We start from the raw sequence: 18,961 nt of genomic DNA, 5'->3' as shown, positions 1-18,961 counted from the left end.
GTCAGAGGGAGACCTCGCTCTGACCGGAAGTTCTGGCAACGAGAACTCGCCCAAATACTCGGTATCGACACCAATACTAGGATTGCTGCATCCATAATAATAATTTTAACAAGAATAATGTAAAAGATTTTTAAAAAGTTGAAAAACAAAAAATAGTAATTTTCAGTTTCAGCCTGACAAAATGTATATTTTTGGGTCTAAAAATGTCACTTCGGTGCATCCCTGATATATATATATCTCTGCTGCATTGGTCAGGTATTCTGACAGCTCAAGAAACCAGCTTACTGAATATCACAGCCGGCAGGTGGATTGGTCCCCGGTACATATCATGGTGACAAAGAGTTTGCATGTTGTCCCTGTGCGGGTTTCCTCCCACACTCCAAAGACATGCTGGAAGGTTAATTGGCTCCAGTCTATATTAGCCCTTGTATGTATACATGTGTGCTAAAGGCCATAGTAGATTGTAAGCTCCTTGAGGTCAGGGACTGATGTGAATGTGCACTGTGTAATGCACTGCATAAATTGTCAGCACTATATACAATGCATGTAATAGTAATAATGGGGAAAAAAATACAAATTATTTCACTTGTCAGGCTGAACAAGAGAAATCTTCACGTGTATGGCTAGCCCCAGACGTTTAGCCTAGCCACGGGCAACATCAGTCTGCCTCTTGCAGGATCCAATAATGAAAGACAGACATCTTGAGAACTAGAAAATCTAAGTATATATATCCTGGGACTCCACTTTAATGTGGTCTACCCAGGCAGCAATGTAATGTGTTTTCCACAATAATCCTGGTGCTGAGGAGAAATGAGGGCCGCTGTGTCATGTGTAGATACAGGCCCTCTGAAAAGGCAGGGTACATGCTACCACAAGGCACAATCAGCACACAGTAGTGTGCCCGCTATACTGGCTCTCTATGAACAGGCCCGGCTTCTACCAAGCCGTCAGGTTTCATACAACCGTGACAGAACGACATACTATACCCGCTCCGTACTGGCCCCATGTACACTGTACGTGCCATACTACACGTGTGTGTGATATGTGAGCCGCCCGTGATCATGCTGCCGCACGGTGGCCCGTCTCCCGCTCGCTGGGCCTCACTCTCCCTTCACGTCCCTTGTCTCCCTCAGACCTTGCCGCGTGCCCGATATCGGCCTGCTGCGAGCTCCTCTATTCTCTGATATGAGCACGCCAAAGCTTTCTCACCCTCTGCCTCCTCCGAAGCTACTATAGGCCCGATCGTCGTAGGTATCGAAATCCGCCATTGCTGCTGTCTCCTCTTCGCAGCCGAAGCAGCCAGACTGTTAGGACCCCGCAATATAGCACACTCAGGGCTGTCCGTGCAAGTGCCTGCAGTAGCCTGACAACGTGCTGTGCTGTGCCGTAAAGAAGTGCTTGCTAGACGCCTAACCCAATAGTGTGAACACAGGATTTTTTTCCTGTCTGTGTTATGACAATTATACTCATTTCCATTTCATTTGCTCCGTGCAAGCTTTCCCAAATCCCACTTCTCCCATACTATTGCATATGAAAGTATGCATGTATAAAAGTGTAAGTCAGGAAATGGTTCAAGTGTGTGAATAAACAAAACCTTCTTTTTTTTTTTTTAGATAGAGTAGGGAAGGATTAAAATCCCTGCCTGCATTTTTTTTTCCGCTGTATGTGTCCCATTGGGGAAATATCCCTTCATTTCCTGTCTAAGAGACACGAGGACACAACAGGAAGTTAGAGGAAATCTTCCAATGTGAGGTGAATTCCCATCTTAGTTGTCTCCTGGAACTGAGGTGTGTTTAGGCGCTGAGTAGCTGTTCGGCTGCACAGTGCTAAGCAAAATGGCGGAGGATAATATTTTTGACTAATAAATACCATTTTACAACGAATATTTGGTGTGCTTGTCCCCTAAAACATTAAATTGTAGGTTCCCCCACTAAATTTATTTCCTCCATCGGAGAGTAGGCACCTTTCTTCAGCACTGCCAGATGTGCCCATAGTTAAAATGGCCGCTGGTGCTCTGTCCCCACTGGTCACACTCAGCACTGCATCCACATTCACTTGCAGCCGGTGCAAGTGCTAAGTTAGTAGCGCTGACTTGCAGCACATCGTTCAGTGGCGGTTTGCTAACTCAGCACTCTCAGCGGCTGAGCAACTGAACACGCCTCAGATGTGCACATTGGATGATTTCCCCTCACTTTGGGTTATGGGGACAACTCTAGAATTTTTTCAGGGAGGTGTCCTTCTCATTTCAGGGAGGTGCTCTCTGTCTCCCCCCCACCCCCATCCGCAGGGGGTGCAGCAACAAGAAAAAGAGCACCCCCCTGAAATGATGGCAGGTAGCAAAGAAGCTAATGCTTTCCTTGCTATCTGCTGTTTTTTTTAGTATTCTGACAGCTGCTGCCATCAGAATAACATTTAAAAAAAACAGCATAGAAATGAATAGCTATGAAAAAATGAAAAAAAAAAAGATAGCAGGGAAAGGTTTACTCTGCTAGATCGAGCAGAGTAAACCTTTCCCGGAGTAAATCTTTCTCTGACTGGTGTCCGGGAGCCGAGAGTTGGGATGTCTGCGGTAATGTGATTTGAGCATCTCATTATTAACTATGAATAATATCTCCCTCACTTTAGAAGGAATGCGTTCTTCCTAGTTTGTGTAGACATTCTCAATTCTAGCTCCAGATGTTTGACCATATAAACACCTTTGCACTAAATCCTGATTGTATCTAAAGCTGGCCATACACCTTACAATTTATCTGCAGATTTTCTGTGGTCAGATGGAAAAGGTGCAACAGATTCCTCCATCTACGCTTATCTGTGTGTATGGAGTAATCTCCACCTGGGCCAATCTGTTGCCCTTTTTCCATCTGACCACAGAAAATCTGCAGATAATTGTAAGGTGTGTGGGCAGCTTTAAGCTTTCCCCATACCTGGTGTGAATTAGTCCTCATGGTCTCTTTACAACAGGTGTCGTTGATAGCTAATACCATAGTAAAGGTGCCCATACACTGTACGATTATCGTACGAGAATCGCGGGAAATCTTGCGATAGTACGATAATCGTACAGTGTATGGAAGGCGTGCGACCGTTTCTACTGTACGGTCGCTCGTACTTCGTCGAACAAGCTGGCTTGAAAACCCGATTAGTGGTCTGCTTGTTCGACAACTGCCGAACGGGCCGGTGTGCGCACGCGCACACTGCCCGTTTGCAGTAATCGAAAGCCCGCCCCTCACTGCGGTCATCAGAAGCCCGCCCCTCAGCGGGGCGGGCTTTCGATGATCGCAAGTACGATCTGCCTGTCCAAGCTGGGCAGATCGTACGAGCTTTTAAAAAGCTTATGACCATCGCAAGACAAAAGTCTTGCGATGGTTGTAAGTTGTATGGGCACCTTTATTGTCTTGCACAGTTCAGCTAACTCCCTACAGATCGCCTGGTAGATGAAGAAGAAATGTGAAAGTCATAAACTGAGTTACAATATTAACCCAATTTTCATAACTCAGCATCAGAGAATACATCGTAACATTAATCGCATAAATAGCTGCGTCTCTTCAAGAGAAATGCACACATATCAATACGGCTGCAACTCACAATTATTTTCATAATTGATTAGTTGGCCGAATAATCGGATAAAAAAAATATCAATATCATCTTTCATTTAAAATGAAATAAGCAAATGGAGTGTTACAAACATAAAGGATACTTCAGAATAAAACTTCATGCACATTTTTTACAATCGCACTGCACTGGAACACACGGCATTGCAGTACCGCGCGTTCCAGTGTGCTCAATCACCCTGCCAGCGGGAGTTGGATTTGGGGTGTCATTGAAATGAATGGCACCACAACGCACATCCCACAGCAGAATTTGTCAGGTTGAAACCAAAAATGATTTTTTTTCCACCTTTAAAATAATCTGAATGGTAAAACTCCAACCAATTTAATAAAATAACCAACCTTTTATTTAAAATAACACACCAAAATTAGACAAAAAAAATAATAATATATACATATATATACTGTATGTACATACATTAAATCCCAGACCTCAGTTTAGAGTTGGCCATGAATGTGTAGCTCAATTGTACGTAGGTCACCTTTCCCCTAGTGTCACCTTTCCACTGCAGTAGTTTTAGCTTGGGAATGACAGCTGCCTGCTGAGAATATAAACACAGCAGGCAGTGGCTGGAGCAATAGCCAGCCTGCTATTGGCTATTTTAAATTGCAATAGCCAATAGCAGGCTGGCTTTGCACCCGCCCACTGCCTGCTGTTAATCAGCAGAGGAGAGAACTGAAGGAGAAAGGATGGGAGCCTTGACACCGGCTTTCTACTGCCGACAGAAGAGGGAGCACAGGGGAGCAGCACTTTTATCATTCAAGAAACTCCTGGACGCGTTCCTCGGAGACCGTAACATTCAGGGGTACAAGTACTCTTAAGAGTAAAATAACACATGGACTCGTACACACGCACACACCAGCTCAAACATAAATGCATACACGCAATAGGTTGGACTTGATGGACTTATGTCTTTATTCAACCTCAAATACTATGTAACTATGACTCCATTTGAATAAAAAGCAAAAAAAAATGTGGGGTAGGAATTTTAGGAGGGACCCCATGTTAAAATAAAAAAAAAGTGTGTGGGGTTCCCCCATAAAGTCATACCAGGCCCTTAAGGTCTGGGAGGAATTTTAATGAGGGACCCCCACCCCCAAAAATGGGGACAAAATATATGTGGTCCCCCCCAAAATCCCCAACCAGACCCTTGATCCAAGCACATGCAGGGCAGGAAAGGGGGGGACGAGCGAGTGCCCCCCTCCCTGCCATCCCAGGTCACATGCCCTCGGCACTGGGAGGATGCTTTTCCAGGGTCGCCCCTGGAAAAGCACCTTGTTCCCGTGCCGATGGGGACAAGGGCCTCTTCCCCACAAGCCCTGGGGAGTTGGTTGTGGGGGTGCGGGCAGGGGGGTAATTCACATCAGGGTACCCCTTTAATAAAGGGGCACCCAGATGCGCCCCCCCCCTTGTGAATGAGTTTGGGTGAACCCCAAAAATGGATCCACCGACGTAATCCACCAGCATCAATCACGACGTCCAGCCTTGTCCACGACGACGATGCTGCGATGCAATAAAAAATAAAACAAGAAAAAATAAATAGAAGTGATTTTTTTTTTTTTTAAACAACGCCTGCGGACCCATCCGCTCGCGACGAACTCCCACCGCAGAATGGCATTCTGACAAATGTCGGCAAAACATAAACAATTGGGTGGAGCTAGCGGTGACATCACTGCTAGCTCCGCCCAACTGTTTACATTTGTCTGGCACCCGACAGGTGAGCCATGATTGGGCAAAGTTATCATTACTATGCCCAATCATGGCTCTTAAGGTGCACGTACACCTTACGATTATCGCACGATTTTCATATGCGATTGCGTTTTCATACAATAATCGCACAGTCCAGCAGGCTAGAAAACTTTTATTGAATCGTACGAAATTCTATGTATTAGTGGCGTTTTCGTACAAAAATAACCCCAACAAGAACACTGCTCACGCGCAAAATCCGTTCTGTCAATCGACGAAATTCGGCCAGATGATATTGCTAATTGAAATCCACAATGGTCTGTACATGATGGGGCAGTTGTACGAAAATCGAACGACGGTTCGATCATCATACGAAAATAATTGTGCGATAATCGTAAGGTGTATGGACACCTTAAGAGCGCACTGTGCCGTGTTTGGGCAAAGTCTTGCACCTGACCTGTAGTCAGGTGCATTGCTTTACCCAATCAGGGCTCACAAGGCACTGTGCAGTGCGCAGTACCTTATTGGGCGCTTAGTGGGCGAACAGCCCGCCGAATGCCCTGATAGTTCGTGTGTTCGCCAAACACACAAACTGCTGATGTTTGAGTCGAACTGTTGCTCGACTCGATCATGGAGACCATACTTAGCTGCAAGGGTAGCTGACAGACTCTCATAACACTAAAGCTTGTAACATCAGAAGGAGAAGCTTGTTTACCATCCAGAAAGAATCTTTGCAAGCCTTACTTGGAGAAAGAGCCATTCAGATCCATCTTCTGTTGCACTGAAGTGGACTCTGCTAGAACTTACAAAACCCAGAAATGTCAATTACTCCGTCCTAATGTTATTCCCCTTTTATTTTCACTGCTGTTATAAAGTTGTCTTTTTTATTGTAACATCTTTTTCTGTATATTTTTCTACACCATTTCTTTTGTCAAAGGGCGATCTTAAAAATCGTTAAGCTTATCTCTACGCTCTAAATAAGTTAAAGTATCCTTGCCTCTGTGAAGAGCGCTACTGTATAGTGAAACCTGTCATATTCCTGTCTGAGAGGACAGCAGTATCATAGGCTTGGGTTAAGTTTTTGAAGTGTCACAGCATTTGCTGAGAATGCTTCGTGTTTCCGGTAAAGCACGTGGTGGCAGCTACCGTTTGGTGAGGTAAAGGGTTAACTGCAGAGTTAACCAAACCTTGTGATGATCGCTCTCAGTCTGTTGGCCTGAGATTGTTGTCCTGCAAGCTGGGAAATCTCTGTGCAGGATAAGGCTGGGAGTGGTATTGCCATGTCCTTGTGACAGCTCAGTCGGTTCAGAACTGCGCACACAGTCATGTGTTATTAATGTACAGTGGGTTCGGACTGGCGCATTCATCACGTCACATACCCCTGCTTAGGTACCAAGAGTCCAAACAAATTTGGAGGGTTGTCTGAGGCAGGGCAAAATGGCATTACATGAAAGGCTGCAGAATGCTGTTTTGATTTGTAAGTGTGGCATTAAGGGTCCATTCACCCTTGTCCACAAGTGAGTGAAAGAAACAGGAGGTTTATTCAAGAAAGCATACACAGCAATAAAAATACCTTAATCCATTTTGTGCCATAGCACTTACTCCTAAGCAGGGGTGGGCATCTCCGACCCTCCAGCTGTGTTTTACAAATCCCAACATGCCTATCATGTCATTTTTGCAATGCTTCATGGGACATGTAGTTCCACAACAGCTGGAAGGCTGGAGTTGCCACCCCTGCTCTTGATGCTAATAATATTCCCATGCTCCATTGTTAAATGTAACTGCCAACCAATCAGTAACTAGTTACCACTCAAGCAAATGAACAGCAATAAATTGATATGGTATGTCAAATGTTAGCATTTATACCTTGTGATATCACATCCATTTATTGTATTTTCCACTGTAATGATCTATAGTTTTATTTTGATTGCATGTATAGACCCGTGCTTGATGGTAACTATCAGCTGTTGTTCATTTGCTTGCTGGATAACCAGAAACTGATTGGTTGGCAGTCACATTTCATCATGACGCTTGACATTAAAATTAGCCTTATGAGTAAGTGCTGTAGCGTGAAACGCGTTAAGGTGCTCTCACTGCTGTGTGTGCTTCCTTGAATAACCCTCCTGTTTCCTTCACTACAGTTATGGACTCACTTTTCCTTTATGGTCTGTCAGGTCAGCTCAGCATTGTTGTAGCATCAGAGAGATCTGAAGTGGTGAATGCGTGATGTTTCCCCAAGTGGCAATAGTCTTTTATTTGTGCACTTTGCAATGAAAGCCAACTCGTTTTACACCACACATGTATAAAAACTGGTCTGCTGCTGTTCATTTATTGTCCAATCACAGGCTGGAGGAGGGAAAACTGTATTGCTTTATTGCAGTAAATTCAGGTCACTCACCTGGTCCTGCTGTTTAGCAGGGGGGTAGAATTATTGAGACTGGCTGAAGCAGAAGACTTCTAGATTGTAAGCTCTCACGAACAGGGCCCTACTAACCCTCCTGTATTGAATTGTAACTGTACTGTCTGCCCTCATTTTGTAAAGTGCTGCACAAACCGCTGGCGCCATATAACTCCTGTATAATAATATTAATAATAATAATAAAAGACAGCACATGACAAGGGGTCCGCAGGACTAGATCATGGATGAGCAGCAAGTAGATTGAGGAGAATAGTACAGCGAGTGCGGCTGGATTATACTGTACATGGGAGTGGGTAAAGAAAGGCACTGGCAGTAGTTAACAGACAGCAAGGGAGAGAAAGGAATCAGCAGGAGAAAATTATGGTTGGTAAGGGCAAGAGAGGAGGTGGTAAGAACAGGCTGTGGACATATAGTGGAAGAGATGAAGTAGGAGAACCAGAGAACTGGTGTTCATCCCTGCTGGGAAAGAAACAAAAGTTTATACCATTTCTCTACCTATGTAAAGTGAAAGTACAGTTTTCTGAACCGACCCCCCAATGCTAAAGCTGTAGCGGTAATGGGGAAAAGCTTAGAGGTAACGGGGAAACAGAGGTAGAGGAGAAAAGCTTAGAGGTAATGGGGAAAAGCTTAGGGGTAATGTGGAGATGCTTATAGTTAATGGGGAAACCCTTAGAAGTAATGGGGAAAAGCTTAGGAGTAATGTGGAAAAGCTTATAGGTAATGGGGAAACCCTTAGAAGTAATGGGGAAAAGCTTAGGGGTAATGGGGAAAAGCATGTAGGTAATGAGGAAACCTGTGGAGGTAATGTGGGGAAGCATAGAGGTAATGGGGAAACCGTTAGAGGTAAAGGGGAAAAGTTTAGAGGTAACTTGGAGAACCTTAAAGGTAATGGGGAAACCTGTAGAGGTAATGGGGTAAAGTTTAGAGGTGATGGGGAAACCCTTAGAGGTAATGGGGAAACCTGTAAAGGTAATGGGGAAACCCTTAGAGGTAATGGGGAAACCCTTAGAGGTGTAAGAGACTTACCGGTTTCCGTTCCGGGATCGCGATCCGTGACCGCGCATGCGCACAGCGGGCCCGGCTCTCTCCACTTGGCGCACGCGCACCTCGGGCATCGGCTCCTTCGGCGCAGGCGCAACAGGCTTTTTAAGTCGAGGCCAAACAAATCTTCGGCGTCCTACTGTTTGCAACAGTGAACGCCGAAGATTCACGCTCTGCAACCGCAGACCGTACAGGGACCGTGAGCAGCATTGCCGCTGCACACCAGCGTGGAGGAACCCCATTGAAACGGTGCTCCTCTCATCCAAACTCTACCTACACCTTGCAGAGTGACACCTTGGTGCAAGTAACACTCAACCACAGGAGACCATCAAAGGGACTTCAGAGAGAGGCTCCTAAATCGCAAGTATCTGGGCTGGTCAGCCATTAACTCAGATCATGAAGGAACTGCATATCTTGATGAGTCAAATCAGTATAACCATTATAGTGTGTGCTTAGGACTGTTATAGCTAGTCTACCACTTTCTGATGTTACACTGGACATGTATGTGATATCATAAGAGAACATCCTTATTTCATCTCAATCATTTCATATATGCTTGATAAAATCTCCATATGTGTTGTCCTCTAATCATAGCAAGTGTAATACCAGAGCTCTCCATCGGGTGTCACTCTCTCGCATTAACCCTGTCTGATCTAGTTCATAGTTACCACTTAAACTCAAATCCACGGTCAGATATGATGTAAAGGTCTTGAACTCTTATTTAAAAGTGCTGAAGGGACCACTTGCTGACCTGACCGTGAAATCCCCACTCCGCAGTTGAGATCCTAGGCCTGCGTAGCAGAGTTGTTACAGTACAGTAGGACCCTAGACCAATGGATCCAGCGGAGATGACAAACCATATCTGGTCTCTCACACAACGCATGGACGCTCTCACACAGCATGTAAAAGACCTCCGAGCTCTCCTGAATCCACAACGGGAGAATAATCAGGGTCCTGAACCAAAAGTCAGTCCACCTGATTTATTTTTCGGAGACCGAAGTTTATATAGAGAATTCACCAATGCATGCAGATTATTGTTTGAGCTGAGACCCAAGACATACCCCACGGATAGGGTGAAGGTCCTCACCACCATCTCTTACCTCCGAGGTGAGCCCAGAGCTTGGGCCACTACTTATGTTGAAAAAGAGGACCCGATTCTCAACTCTTATCCCCAATTCATTGAGGCCATGAACCTCCTTTATGAGGATCACAGTAAACAAATCACCGCAGAATTAGCAATCCGCGGCTTTGAACAAGGACGTCGACCCGTGGAAGACTTCATAGTCGAGTTTAAGAGGTGGGCAAGAGAAGCTGAATGGAACGATCTCAGCCTGAGAAACCAATTTAGATTGGGGCTCTCCGATATGCTGAGGTCAACTACCCCATTGGCGAAAAAGAGCTATTGGCAATAAAGGGGGCCCTCGAGAACTGGCGACATTTTTTGGAAGGAACCGAACACCCAATCATGATCTTTACCGATCATAGGAACTTACAATACCTCAAGACAAGCAAGTCTCTTTCCTCACGTCAGGTCAGATGGAGCTTTTTTTTTGACAGGTTTAATTTTATCATAACCTACCGCCCTGGCTCCCGAACGGCAAGGCAGACTCTCTCTCCCGAATTCAAGAGTTTGAAAAGATGGAGGAGATGCCTACTCAAATTATTCCAGAAGAGAAACTTCTCATGACCTCCCTCGATCTCAAACAACAGGTACAGAGGGAGTTGACCAACGCTGTGGTGCCAGCAGATCCCTCCCTCAGTAAGGATTCTGAAGGTTTCCTCTACAAGGGATCCAAACTATTCATTCCTCCTCCACTACACTCGCTTATCATGAAGGCGGTACATGACGCTCCACTAGCAGGCCACCCCGGAATCTCCAAGACCTTGAATTATCCTTATTTCATCTCAATCATTTCATATATGCTTGATAAAATCTCCATATGTGTTGTCCTCTAATCATAGCAAGTGTAATACCAGAGCTCTCCATCGGGTGTCACTCTCTCGCATTAACCCTGTCTGATCTAGTTCATAGTTACCACTTAAACTCAAATCCACGGTCAGATATGATGTAAAGGTCTTGAACTCTCATTTAAAAGTGCTGAAGGGACCACTTGCTGACCTGACCGTGAAATCCCCACTCCGCAGTTGAGATCCTAGGCCTGCGTAGCAGAGTTGTTACAAGAGGTAATGGGGAAACCTGTAGAAGTAATGGGGAAAAGCTTATAGGTAATGGGGAAACCCTTAGAAGTAATGGGGAAAAGCTTAGGGGTAATGGGGTAAAGTTTAGAGGTAATAGGGAAACCTGTAAAGGTAATCGGGAAACCCTTAGAGGTAATGGGGAAACCCTTAGAGGTAATGGGGAAACCTGTAGAGGTAAGGGGGAAAAGTTTAGAGGTAATGGGGAAACCTGTAGAGGTAATGGGGAAACCCTTAGAGGTAATGGGGAAACCTGTAGAAGTAATGGGGAAACCCTTAGAGGTAATGGGGAAACCCTTAGAGGTAATGGGGAAACCCTTAGAGGTAATAGGGAAACGTTTAGAGGTAATGGGGAAACCCTTAGAGGTAATGGGGAAACCTGTAGAGGTAGTGGGGAAAACTTTTGAGGTAATGGGAAAACCCTTAGAGGTAATGGGGAAAAGCTTAGAGGTAATGTGGAACCCGTAGAGGTACTGGACATGATACAGTTTTCTTGAAGATGTTTCCCCGGTCATCAGACTAGCTTTCTCAATTCAGAATGACTTGTACAAAAATTATCTGGGAATAAATATGGTGAAAGTTGCTCCAATGAACATAATCTGTTAATCATAACTAGCATGGGGTCGGAGACCTCATGGAGGTAAGGTGTTGATTGCATTTGCATTATTGGAGCTAGCAGGTGTTATTAAGCCATCCAGAGAGAGGTGGTAAAACGGCATTGTATGTTGCAGACAATAGATGTCTCATCCTGCTGCCTCTACTCAAGCCTGGCTTATCTTTTTTTACATAAATGGAGGGGGGGCCCTGCCTTAGATGATTTTTCACTACAGATATTCAGCTATAAGACTCATGTTGCCACTCAAAACTCTGACTGCCACCCTCTTGCACCATGACCAGCCTCATCACTAGTTACAATGCATGCCACTGTTTACTTTAAGGGCTAGTTCACACCATGCACCGCAGCCACACCCTCTGGCCACAATGTGATTGGCTGCATGGGAACGCGTGGCACATCAGTGCCTTTGTCCCGGTCCGGTGCAGTCAGAAAAAATATTCAGTGCACTACTTTTTCTGACTGCACTGGACCGGAATGCAGGCACTAATGTGCCACACTGGTGCTTTGTGGCGTGGTGCCATTGAGTTCAATCCCCTCCCACCCCAAAACAAAATGAGCTGACCGGAATGCGATCCAGTGCGTTCCGGCCACAATCGGGCCGGGACGCACTGAGGATGGTGTGAGCTAACCTTAACTGTATCTGGAGTGTATAAAGTGAGTGTGCTGCGGTGACCTCCGATGGTAACCAGTGCACTGCGGACAGATGTGGTGTATCTGCATTTTGCTGCAGCCCATCCCACCACACCTGCATTGTGGTGTAAATGGGCACATAAAAAACATAGCAGTGACTAGCGTTGGTCTGGTGCGGGAATAATTGTCAGTCATCACACCTAGTGTGAACAGGCCCTAACTCCTAAGTATGTGTTACCACATGACCTGCAACACACACAGAACAGTGTACATTTGTTTTCATTATTGTGGTTTCTGTTTATATATTGTACCACATTGATATTATGTCTTTCAACGTTTCATTTTGAAGGAAACTGCTGAACTGTAGTTCGCCAACTGTCTTATCTTGCACAGTATTCATAGTTAACTAGACATTGTAGATCGGATAGATTGGTTTTTGTGATAGAACACCATGTACAGTTACAATCCCTTTCCTCCAGACTGCGCATGTGCAATGACCCCGGAAGAGCCCGGACACACGTGTACTGCAGGACAGCATGGCTGCATCACCAGCCACGAATCGTGGGGACTCTGCTCCGAAGGAGGACAGACTGGCCGCTGTTCGTGGTGTCCTACAGCAGAACAGAGAGTTCCTGGACTTCTTCTGGGACATCGCCAAGCCCGATCAAGAAGTGAGGCTGAAAGCCACAGAAAAACTAATTGAGTACTTGAAAGCCAGCGAGAAGGTGAGGAGAGCGGATCGCGTTCATTTTCTAGTGCCAGCTGCTTTCCGAAGCAGATGCTGTGATTATGGTCACTATTTTATTTGTAAACACACGTATTTTGGGTGAATCTGCTGCATGTGCCCTATAAGAGACCAGTGACTGACCAGGGTGCCTTAGCCAGTCGCCTTGTCCTATAAGGACAGTTCCAGGTTTTCAATAACTGCCATTGAAATTGGCTCTGATTTACAGAATGGCCATGCAGATTCTAAACTTTTGTTGAGTTTAATATTATCTACTTTTTTGAATTTATAGAGCTCATTCAAATGGGGGTTCTTGGGCAGCCACTGGTGAAAATCAGCCACACTCGCCGGCAAGCATGCACACAGTGTGGGCAAACAGCTGCGTCCAGCAGCCTGTACAAGTCAAACACAGGCGCTGCATGTCTATTCACTTTTATCTCTGTGTCCTGTTCTTACCATACATGTATGATGATGATGGTGGTGGTGGTGGGCAGAGAAATGCAGCTCAATGTACATGGTATGAACTAGGGATGTACCGATACTGGTTTTTTTTGGTATCGAGTACCGATATTTTCCGATACCGGAACTCCCATTGAGGATGTCGGGCCGCATGTAATGACCTGCCGGCCTACTTCCTGAAGCATGGAGACAGCTTTCTGGCCAATCTGGAAGCCGGGCGGCGAGTCATTACACGCCGTCCAGCTTCCTGATAAGCTGGAAAGACGTCTCTCTTCCTGATTAGCCAGAAAGACGGCACTCTGACCAGCCCTGGTCGCAGACAGTTTAAATCCAGGGTTGAGGTTTCGGCCAGATATTTGCCCATAACACAGAGTGCTGCTACCTCCAGAGGGGGCATTTAGCTGCATTTTAATGCAGCAACCTATCCATTCCAAATCACCTTTCTGATTTTACCCTATTGGTAAATCAAAAATGAAATATGACATACTAAAGCACTTATATTTTTTGTTATCAGGATCAGATCTAAATAGGCCAATTGAGCTTGTGTGACTCAATTAGCCTATATAGATCTTTTACTGAATGGCAACAAGAAGCTTTTATGACACAAAATACTTTTTTGCATTCTCTCCGGTCTAATTTAAAAAAAATATCTAATGATACTGTAAGGCCTGTTTTACAACGCATTCCTACGCACTGTAAAACACTCAACATGTGAAAACCAATGATTGCCTATGGACATGGTTCCCACCTGGGCGTTTTACAGCGTGTAGGAACGCGCAGCAAAACGCCCTACGCCCAAATAAGTACAGGAGCTTCTTTGGGGCGTATTTGCCGCGCGTATCCATTAGGATACAGCCGGATAGCCCTCGGAAACGCGCGGTTGTCGCGTGTTTTTTTACCGCGAATCACGGTAAAAACACGCGGCATGAAACGTGTGGCAAACGCGAATATTCAGTACGCCTAGTTGTGAACCCAGCCTTACAGAGCAGTTTCCAAATATTTTTAAATCATACTGATCCTGCCAGTAATCTGTTTGTTTCTTTTTTTTCTAGTTTAATATGCATTATGGTTTGTGATCTACAAACCCTAGATCCTTGAAAACTTTGAAAATATTGCTAGTTGGGTAATCTTGTGCAGTTTTTTTTTTCCCTTCTATTAGGTTTGCTGGTAGATGTCCCACAGACCAGATGGCCATACACTAGTCGATTTTTCAAAAGATCTTTCATTCAACTTTCTATTAGTTAATGAGGTCAAATTGATCATCCATTTCGACCATAGTGACAAATAAAGTGGAAGGAGCAGGATGGAAATTTTTTCTCGAACAAAATTCTAACAGTGAATGTGGTTATCGTTGGGAAACACCATTCATTCCAAAATCGAATGTTAAAATAAAACAAAATCTCGTTAGACATGGTCAAGTCTCTGATGGCATTATTGGGTGGTGAAGAAAGATCATTAGTTGGGAAGACTACTAGTGTATGGCCAGCTTAAATCTCGTTTACTTCTCCTGCAATTGTTTTTTCTGTGAGGGTTAAAAGTAAGTGTGAGAAGTGTTATATGGCTGCCAGAATTGCTAATCGTTATCTTTTACCACTGCCACATGTCTGTTGGCTTCCTCCATAAGAGAATTGTCCTGTATATAACCAGTTTTGTATACTACTAACAATAAGTAAAATGTAAATATAAAATTGCAGTAAAAGATACTGTGCAGGAGTGTGTTCCCATGGCATTTGGGATCCTTAAGCTGGCTATACATTGCTCTATTTTTTGTTGTTGTTGTGGGCTGAAGGAAAAAATAGAGTAGATTCCTCCATCAACACTTCTAGCGCGTTGATCGAGAAATCCCTGCTTTTTCCTTTGTATTCTGACAGCGGCCGCTGATCATTTGTCTTTCTGGAGCAGTAGAAAATGCGTGAATGACATAATTGATTTGAAAATGCTGATGCACAGTCAATATTATTTTATATATCACATCACAGGAAGATGAGTTGAAATACACCTTCAGGAGACTTGTGGATGGATTGGCTGCTACCCGTGAGGCGGCACGTCCAGGATTCAGTTTGGCATTAGCTCAGGTTTGTATTTCAGAGCCGATTATGGTTTTAATTTATTCTGATTCTATGTGCTCTCTATTTGAATCTTTATTAAAGAAGAACCCCAGGCAGAATAAAACTTAACCCTTACAGTGGGGCTACTCATAGATAGAATGACTTGGTGTCCTCATGTCCTGTATGTTGTATTTGACTTGATGACTCGCGGATCCTTGGAACACGGAGACGGAGAAGAGGCTGCATGGACAGGGTCTAGCAGCCAGGCAGGACCAAGGTTCAGATGAGTTATATCTTAAAACCTAACCCACTGCAAGGGTTAGGTTTTATTATGCCCAAAGTTCTTCTTTAAAGATAAATTTACATTTTAGAATAAAAAGGATCTGTTCAATGATTTGCAAGTATTTCCACAGACCTAAAAGATTACCATAGATTCCTGGATCAGTGTTTGTAACAGGCAACCTGCATGTGGCCTCTATTTTCATGGAAGATGGCTACTATTAGAAGTGCACCAATACCGTTTTTTGTGTATCAAGTACCGATATTTATCTTTTGGTTCTCGCCGATACTGGTACTTCTGCTAGCATGGAACCAGCTTTCTGGGCAATCAGGAAGCCGGGCGGCATGTAATTACCCGTCGTCCGGCTTCTTGATTGCCCAGGCTCCATGCTGATTGAAGGAAATCGGAGTATCGTTTACTTATTTTATGTCTTTCCCATCCCTGGATTTTCTGGAGAAGGGTTTCATAAAGTGTAAGCCTTTGCTTTTTTTTTTTTTTTCTTTATAAAGGTTGTGCAGTGTTTTGAAGAGATCCCATTGACAACAGTATTTGAATACATTGATGATAAATATAACCTTCAGAGAGTGGCAAAGGTGAGTGTTCGTATAAGTATTCAATGTAATAATAAGAACTCTGGCCAAAACATCTTCCTTTTTTTTTTGGAGAGTAGAGTAATTAACTGTCAAGTTGATGTCTGTAGCCCCATTAGGAATAATTCCCTTTATTTTTGTGTGGTAACAGGATGTAAGTTAATTCCTTACTATAAGCCCCACAGATCGCACTTTTCTTTCAGTAGAGTGAGAAAGGGTTAGAACCTCTGTGCAAAGGGTTCATTGCTCCTGTTGGGGAGACTTCTTTCTTCCTCTCCCTTGTAGGTAGAAAATAACTGAGGTTTTAATCTTTCCCAACTCTATCAAAAGTTTGACGTTTTATAAGGAATTCCACTTTAGAGTGGGTTACAATTGAATACCACTTACTGTAGCATTGCTGGGTTGTTACATTTCCTTCAGTAGCAGCAGATATTGGATTGTGGTTATTGCCTAAACCCTGACTAATTAATACATTTTATTTTCAGAAATTGTTGAGAAATGCTACCTTTGGGAATTTTTTTGGAGTTCTTGCTTTGTTCCAGTCTGGCCGTCTTGCCAAGGTAATATTCTTTATTACAAAACATACAAGGAAGGAAAAAAAGTGAGAACTTAGTTTTGAGACATCTGAACTCTCTTCTGCCAAAGATAGCTGCTTCTTGCCTCTAGTGGATTTTTAGTTCTTGCATACAATGCACGGTGCATGCGCATCAGTAATGCTCCGGGAAATGAAGTCACTTGCCAAGGATGATGTAACTCCTGCAAGTATGCTTAAGAGTTGTCATTAGCGGCAGTTCAATAATGATGGAGAACAACGGTGGACACAGAGGAAGCAGTAGAGGAGATGGTGTATTGAGCAGTGACTAACAGTATAGATTAGTCAGTGTTGGGTGAGAGCCCACATGGAAGGGAAGTGTGGCATAATGTGCAGTATGATTCAGCTTTAATATTTTACATTCCATTCCATTTCATTCCAACCGTTATAGATTTGTAAACTAGATTTGAAGACTTTCTGTCCTAACAGCAGGTTAAAGGTCTAGAAGCCTGGCTTCTTGCATTGTATGATGAGGGGCTAGTGTGTCCCCAGTCTTTGTACAGGGACAGACTTGCTTTGTAATTGCTCAGAGTAGCTTGCTGTCTTCCCAAAGGCCTGCACCAAAGAAATATCTATACAATAAGAAATATTTTTAAAAAAAATTCATTTTAAATATGTTGTGGGAACAGAAGCACATAACAAATTTGTAGTTGGAGTTTCTCAAATTTGACTGGAAAAGTGGAAATATACTTAAAGCATTCAGGAGGAAAGTGGTTCAGGGTGTGGTTCCAACCTGGTTAATATCTTGCAAGTCTTTCTAGTGAGCCATCCTGGGGACTGATTTGGGAAAACACAGATAACCCGATGACTCCTTTTCCAAAAATCCTCCGGATGGTGAGCTCCCTCCAGTTTTCCTATTTTTGTTATATTAATGGTTGAGGTTTGTCAGTCATCTTGCCCTTAACTGGAGGCGATTGCTACTGGGAGGCTTTGAAACTGTTTCTTGAAGGGTGAAGCAACCATCTCTCTAGAGCACGCCTAAAGGATTTTTGGAAAAGGAGTAACCCGATGATCAAACTTTTAATGGTATACAGTAGCATATCTGTGTGGTGATGTTAATTTCTTCTGTAGTACAATTTAACATTAAGTTCCCTTTTTTAAGGTATCGCCAAAAGTAGGTTTTAAATGAAGCTGTTTGCAATATTCTCTTTACTTGCAGGACACAAAAGTACTACTTCAATGTGTGCAGATGCTGCAGAGCCTGGCACAATACAGAGATGACTTGAAGGATTTGCCCAGGAAAACATTGGTTGATATACTGTCTGAGGTGGGGAACTCTGTGTGTAATTCACATTTGTACTATTGGGCGGTCCAATGGTGACATGAGCTTTCTTTTTCTTCTATGGTTGCAAGTTTCACAAATGCAGTTCCTATAATGAAAAAAGTATATATTCACTCATATTTCAGTTTGTACAAACCAATGAGAAAGATGGTTTAGATTATAGAATGTACTATACTATCGACTGTAGAACATTATGCAAGTTTTGTTAAAGAAGAACTCCGGACAGAATAAAATTTAACCCTTACAGTGGGGCTACCCCCTGCACTGCAAGGGTTAATTGCTAATTTTCATCTAACGTCTAAAATAACAGACACATAGTTATATAGTAACATACTCGCCCAAACCTCGATCCTTCTTGGCTGCTAGACCTGGATTTCTCCCCTCCGCTCCAGCGGTGGAATGTCCCTCGGAGTACTCACATCTAATATACTGTAATGGACGTGATGACTCGCAGATCCTTAGACCCGCCGGAGAGGGGAGAGGTTGTCAACTGTTCTTAATGTCTGTTACACTACAGTGGCGGTGAGGAGAGGGTAGTGTCGTTTTTATCTTGCTTTCGCTTGCTCTGACAGTAGGACAAGAAATGGCGGTCTTGGGTGATTCCAGGAAATATGGAGAAAACAAACTTTTTGTATTCTCAGAATCTTGTTAAGTTCTGGGTCCTGGAGCTGAAGGCTTTGAGCCTTCATCTCTAGGATCCCCCTTTACATGTCTGTTTATGACAGCTTCTTAATGGAGGCTGCTGTATTTACACAGCAGGTCCCAGCTGTCATTTTGACAAACAGGAATTGC

At 43.9% G+C, this 18,961-nt stretch overlaps 2 protein-coding genes across 4 annotated transcripts in view; one reads left to right on the top strand and one right to left on the bottom strand.

The window, feature by feature from the left end:
* The window catches only part of EIF4H (eukaryotic translation initiation factor 4H), a 30,997-nt gene extending 29,616 nt beyond the window's left edge, over positions 1 to 1,381 (bottom strand). For 2 of the 3 annotated variants that reach the window (XM_018553384.1, XM_018553386.1), the window contains exon 1: positions 1,210 to 1,379. In XM_018553384.1, coding sequence (XP_018408886.1) covers positions 1,210 to 1,268 — 59 coding nt within the window. In that variant the 5' untranslated portion in view covers positions 1,269 to 1,379. Of the gene's footprint in view, positions 1 to 1,209 lie in introns of all 3 variants that reach the window. The other variant, XM_018553385.1, reaches the window with a different exon arrangement.
* Positions 1,382 to 12,693: 11,312 nt separating this feature from the next.
* Positions 12,694 to 18,961, top strand: part of MYBBP1A (MYB binding protein 1a) — a 38,345-nt gene continuing 32,077 nt past the window's right edge. The window contains exons 1-5 of the mRNA XM_018553387.1: positions 12,694 to 12,919; positions 15,357 to 15,452; positions 16,215 to 16,298; positions 16,781 to 16,855; positions 18,047 to 18,154. Coding sequence (XP_018408889.1) covers positions 12,731 to 12,919; positions 15,357 to 15,452; positions 16,215 to 16,298; positions 16,781 to 16,855; positions 18,047 to 18,154 — 552 coding nt within the window. The 5' untranslated portion in view covers positions 12,694 to 12,730. The remainder of the gene's footprint in view (positions 12,920 to 15,356; positions 15,453 to 16,214; positions 16,299 to 16,780; positions 16,856 to 18,046; positions 18,155 to 18,961) is intronic.

This window comes from Nanorana parkeri, unplaced genomic scaffold (assembly GCF_000935625.1).
Source record: "Nanorana parkeri isolate BGI_ZX_2015 unplaced genomic scaffold, ASM93562v1 scaffold118, whole genome shotgun sequence".
In the NCBI taxonomy this organism is placed as follows: Eukaryota; Metazoa; Chordata; class Amphibia; order Anura; family Dicroglossidae; genus Nanorana; species Nanorana parkeri.
The sequence above is the reverse complement of the archived record's forward strand: the minus strand, read 5'-3'. Positions and strand labels throughout refer to the sequence as shown.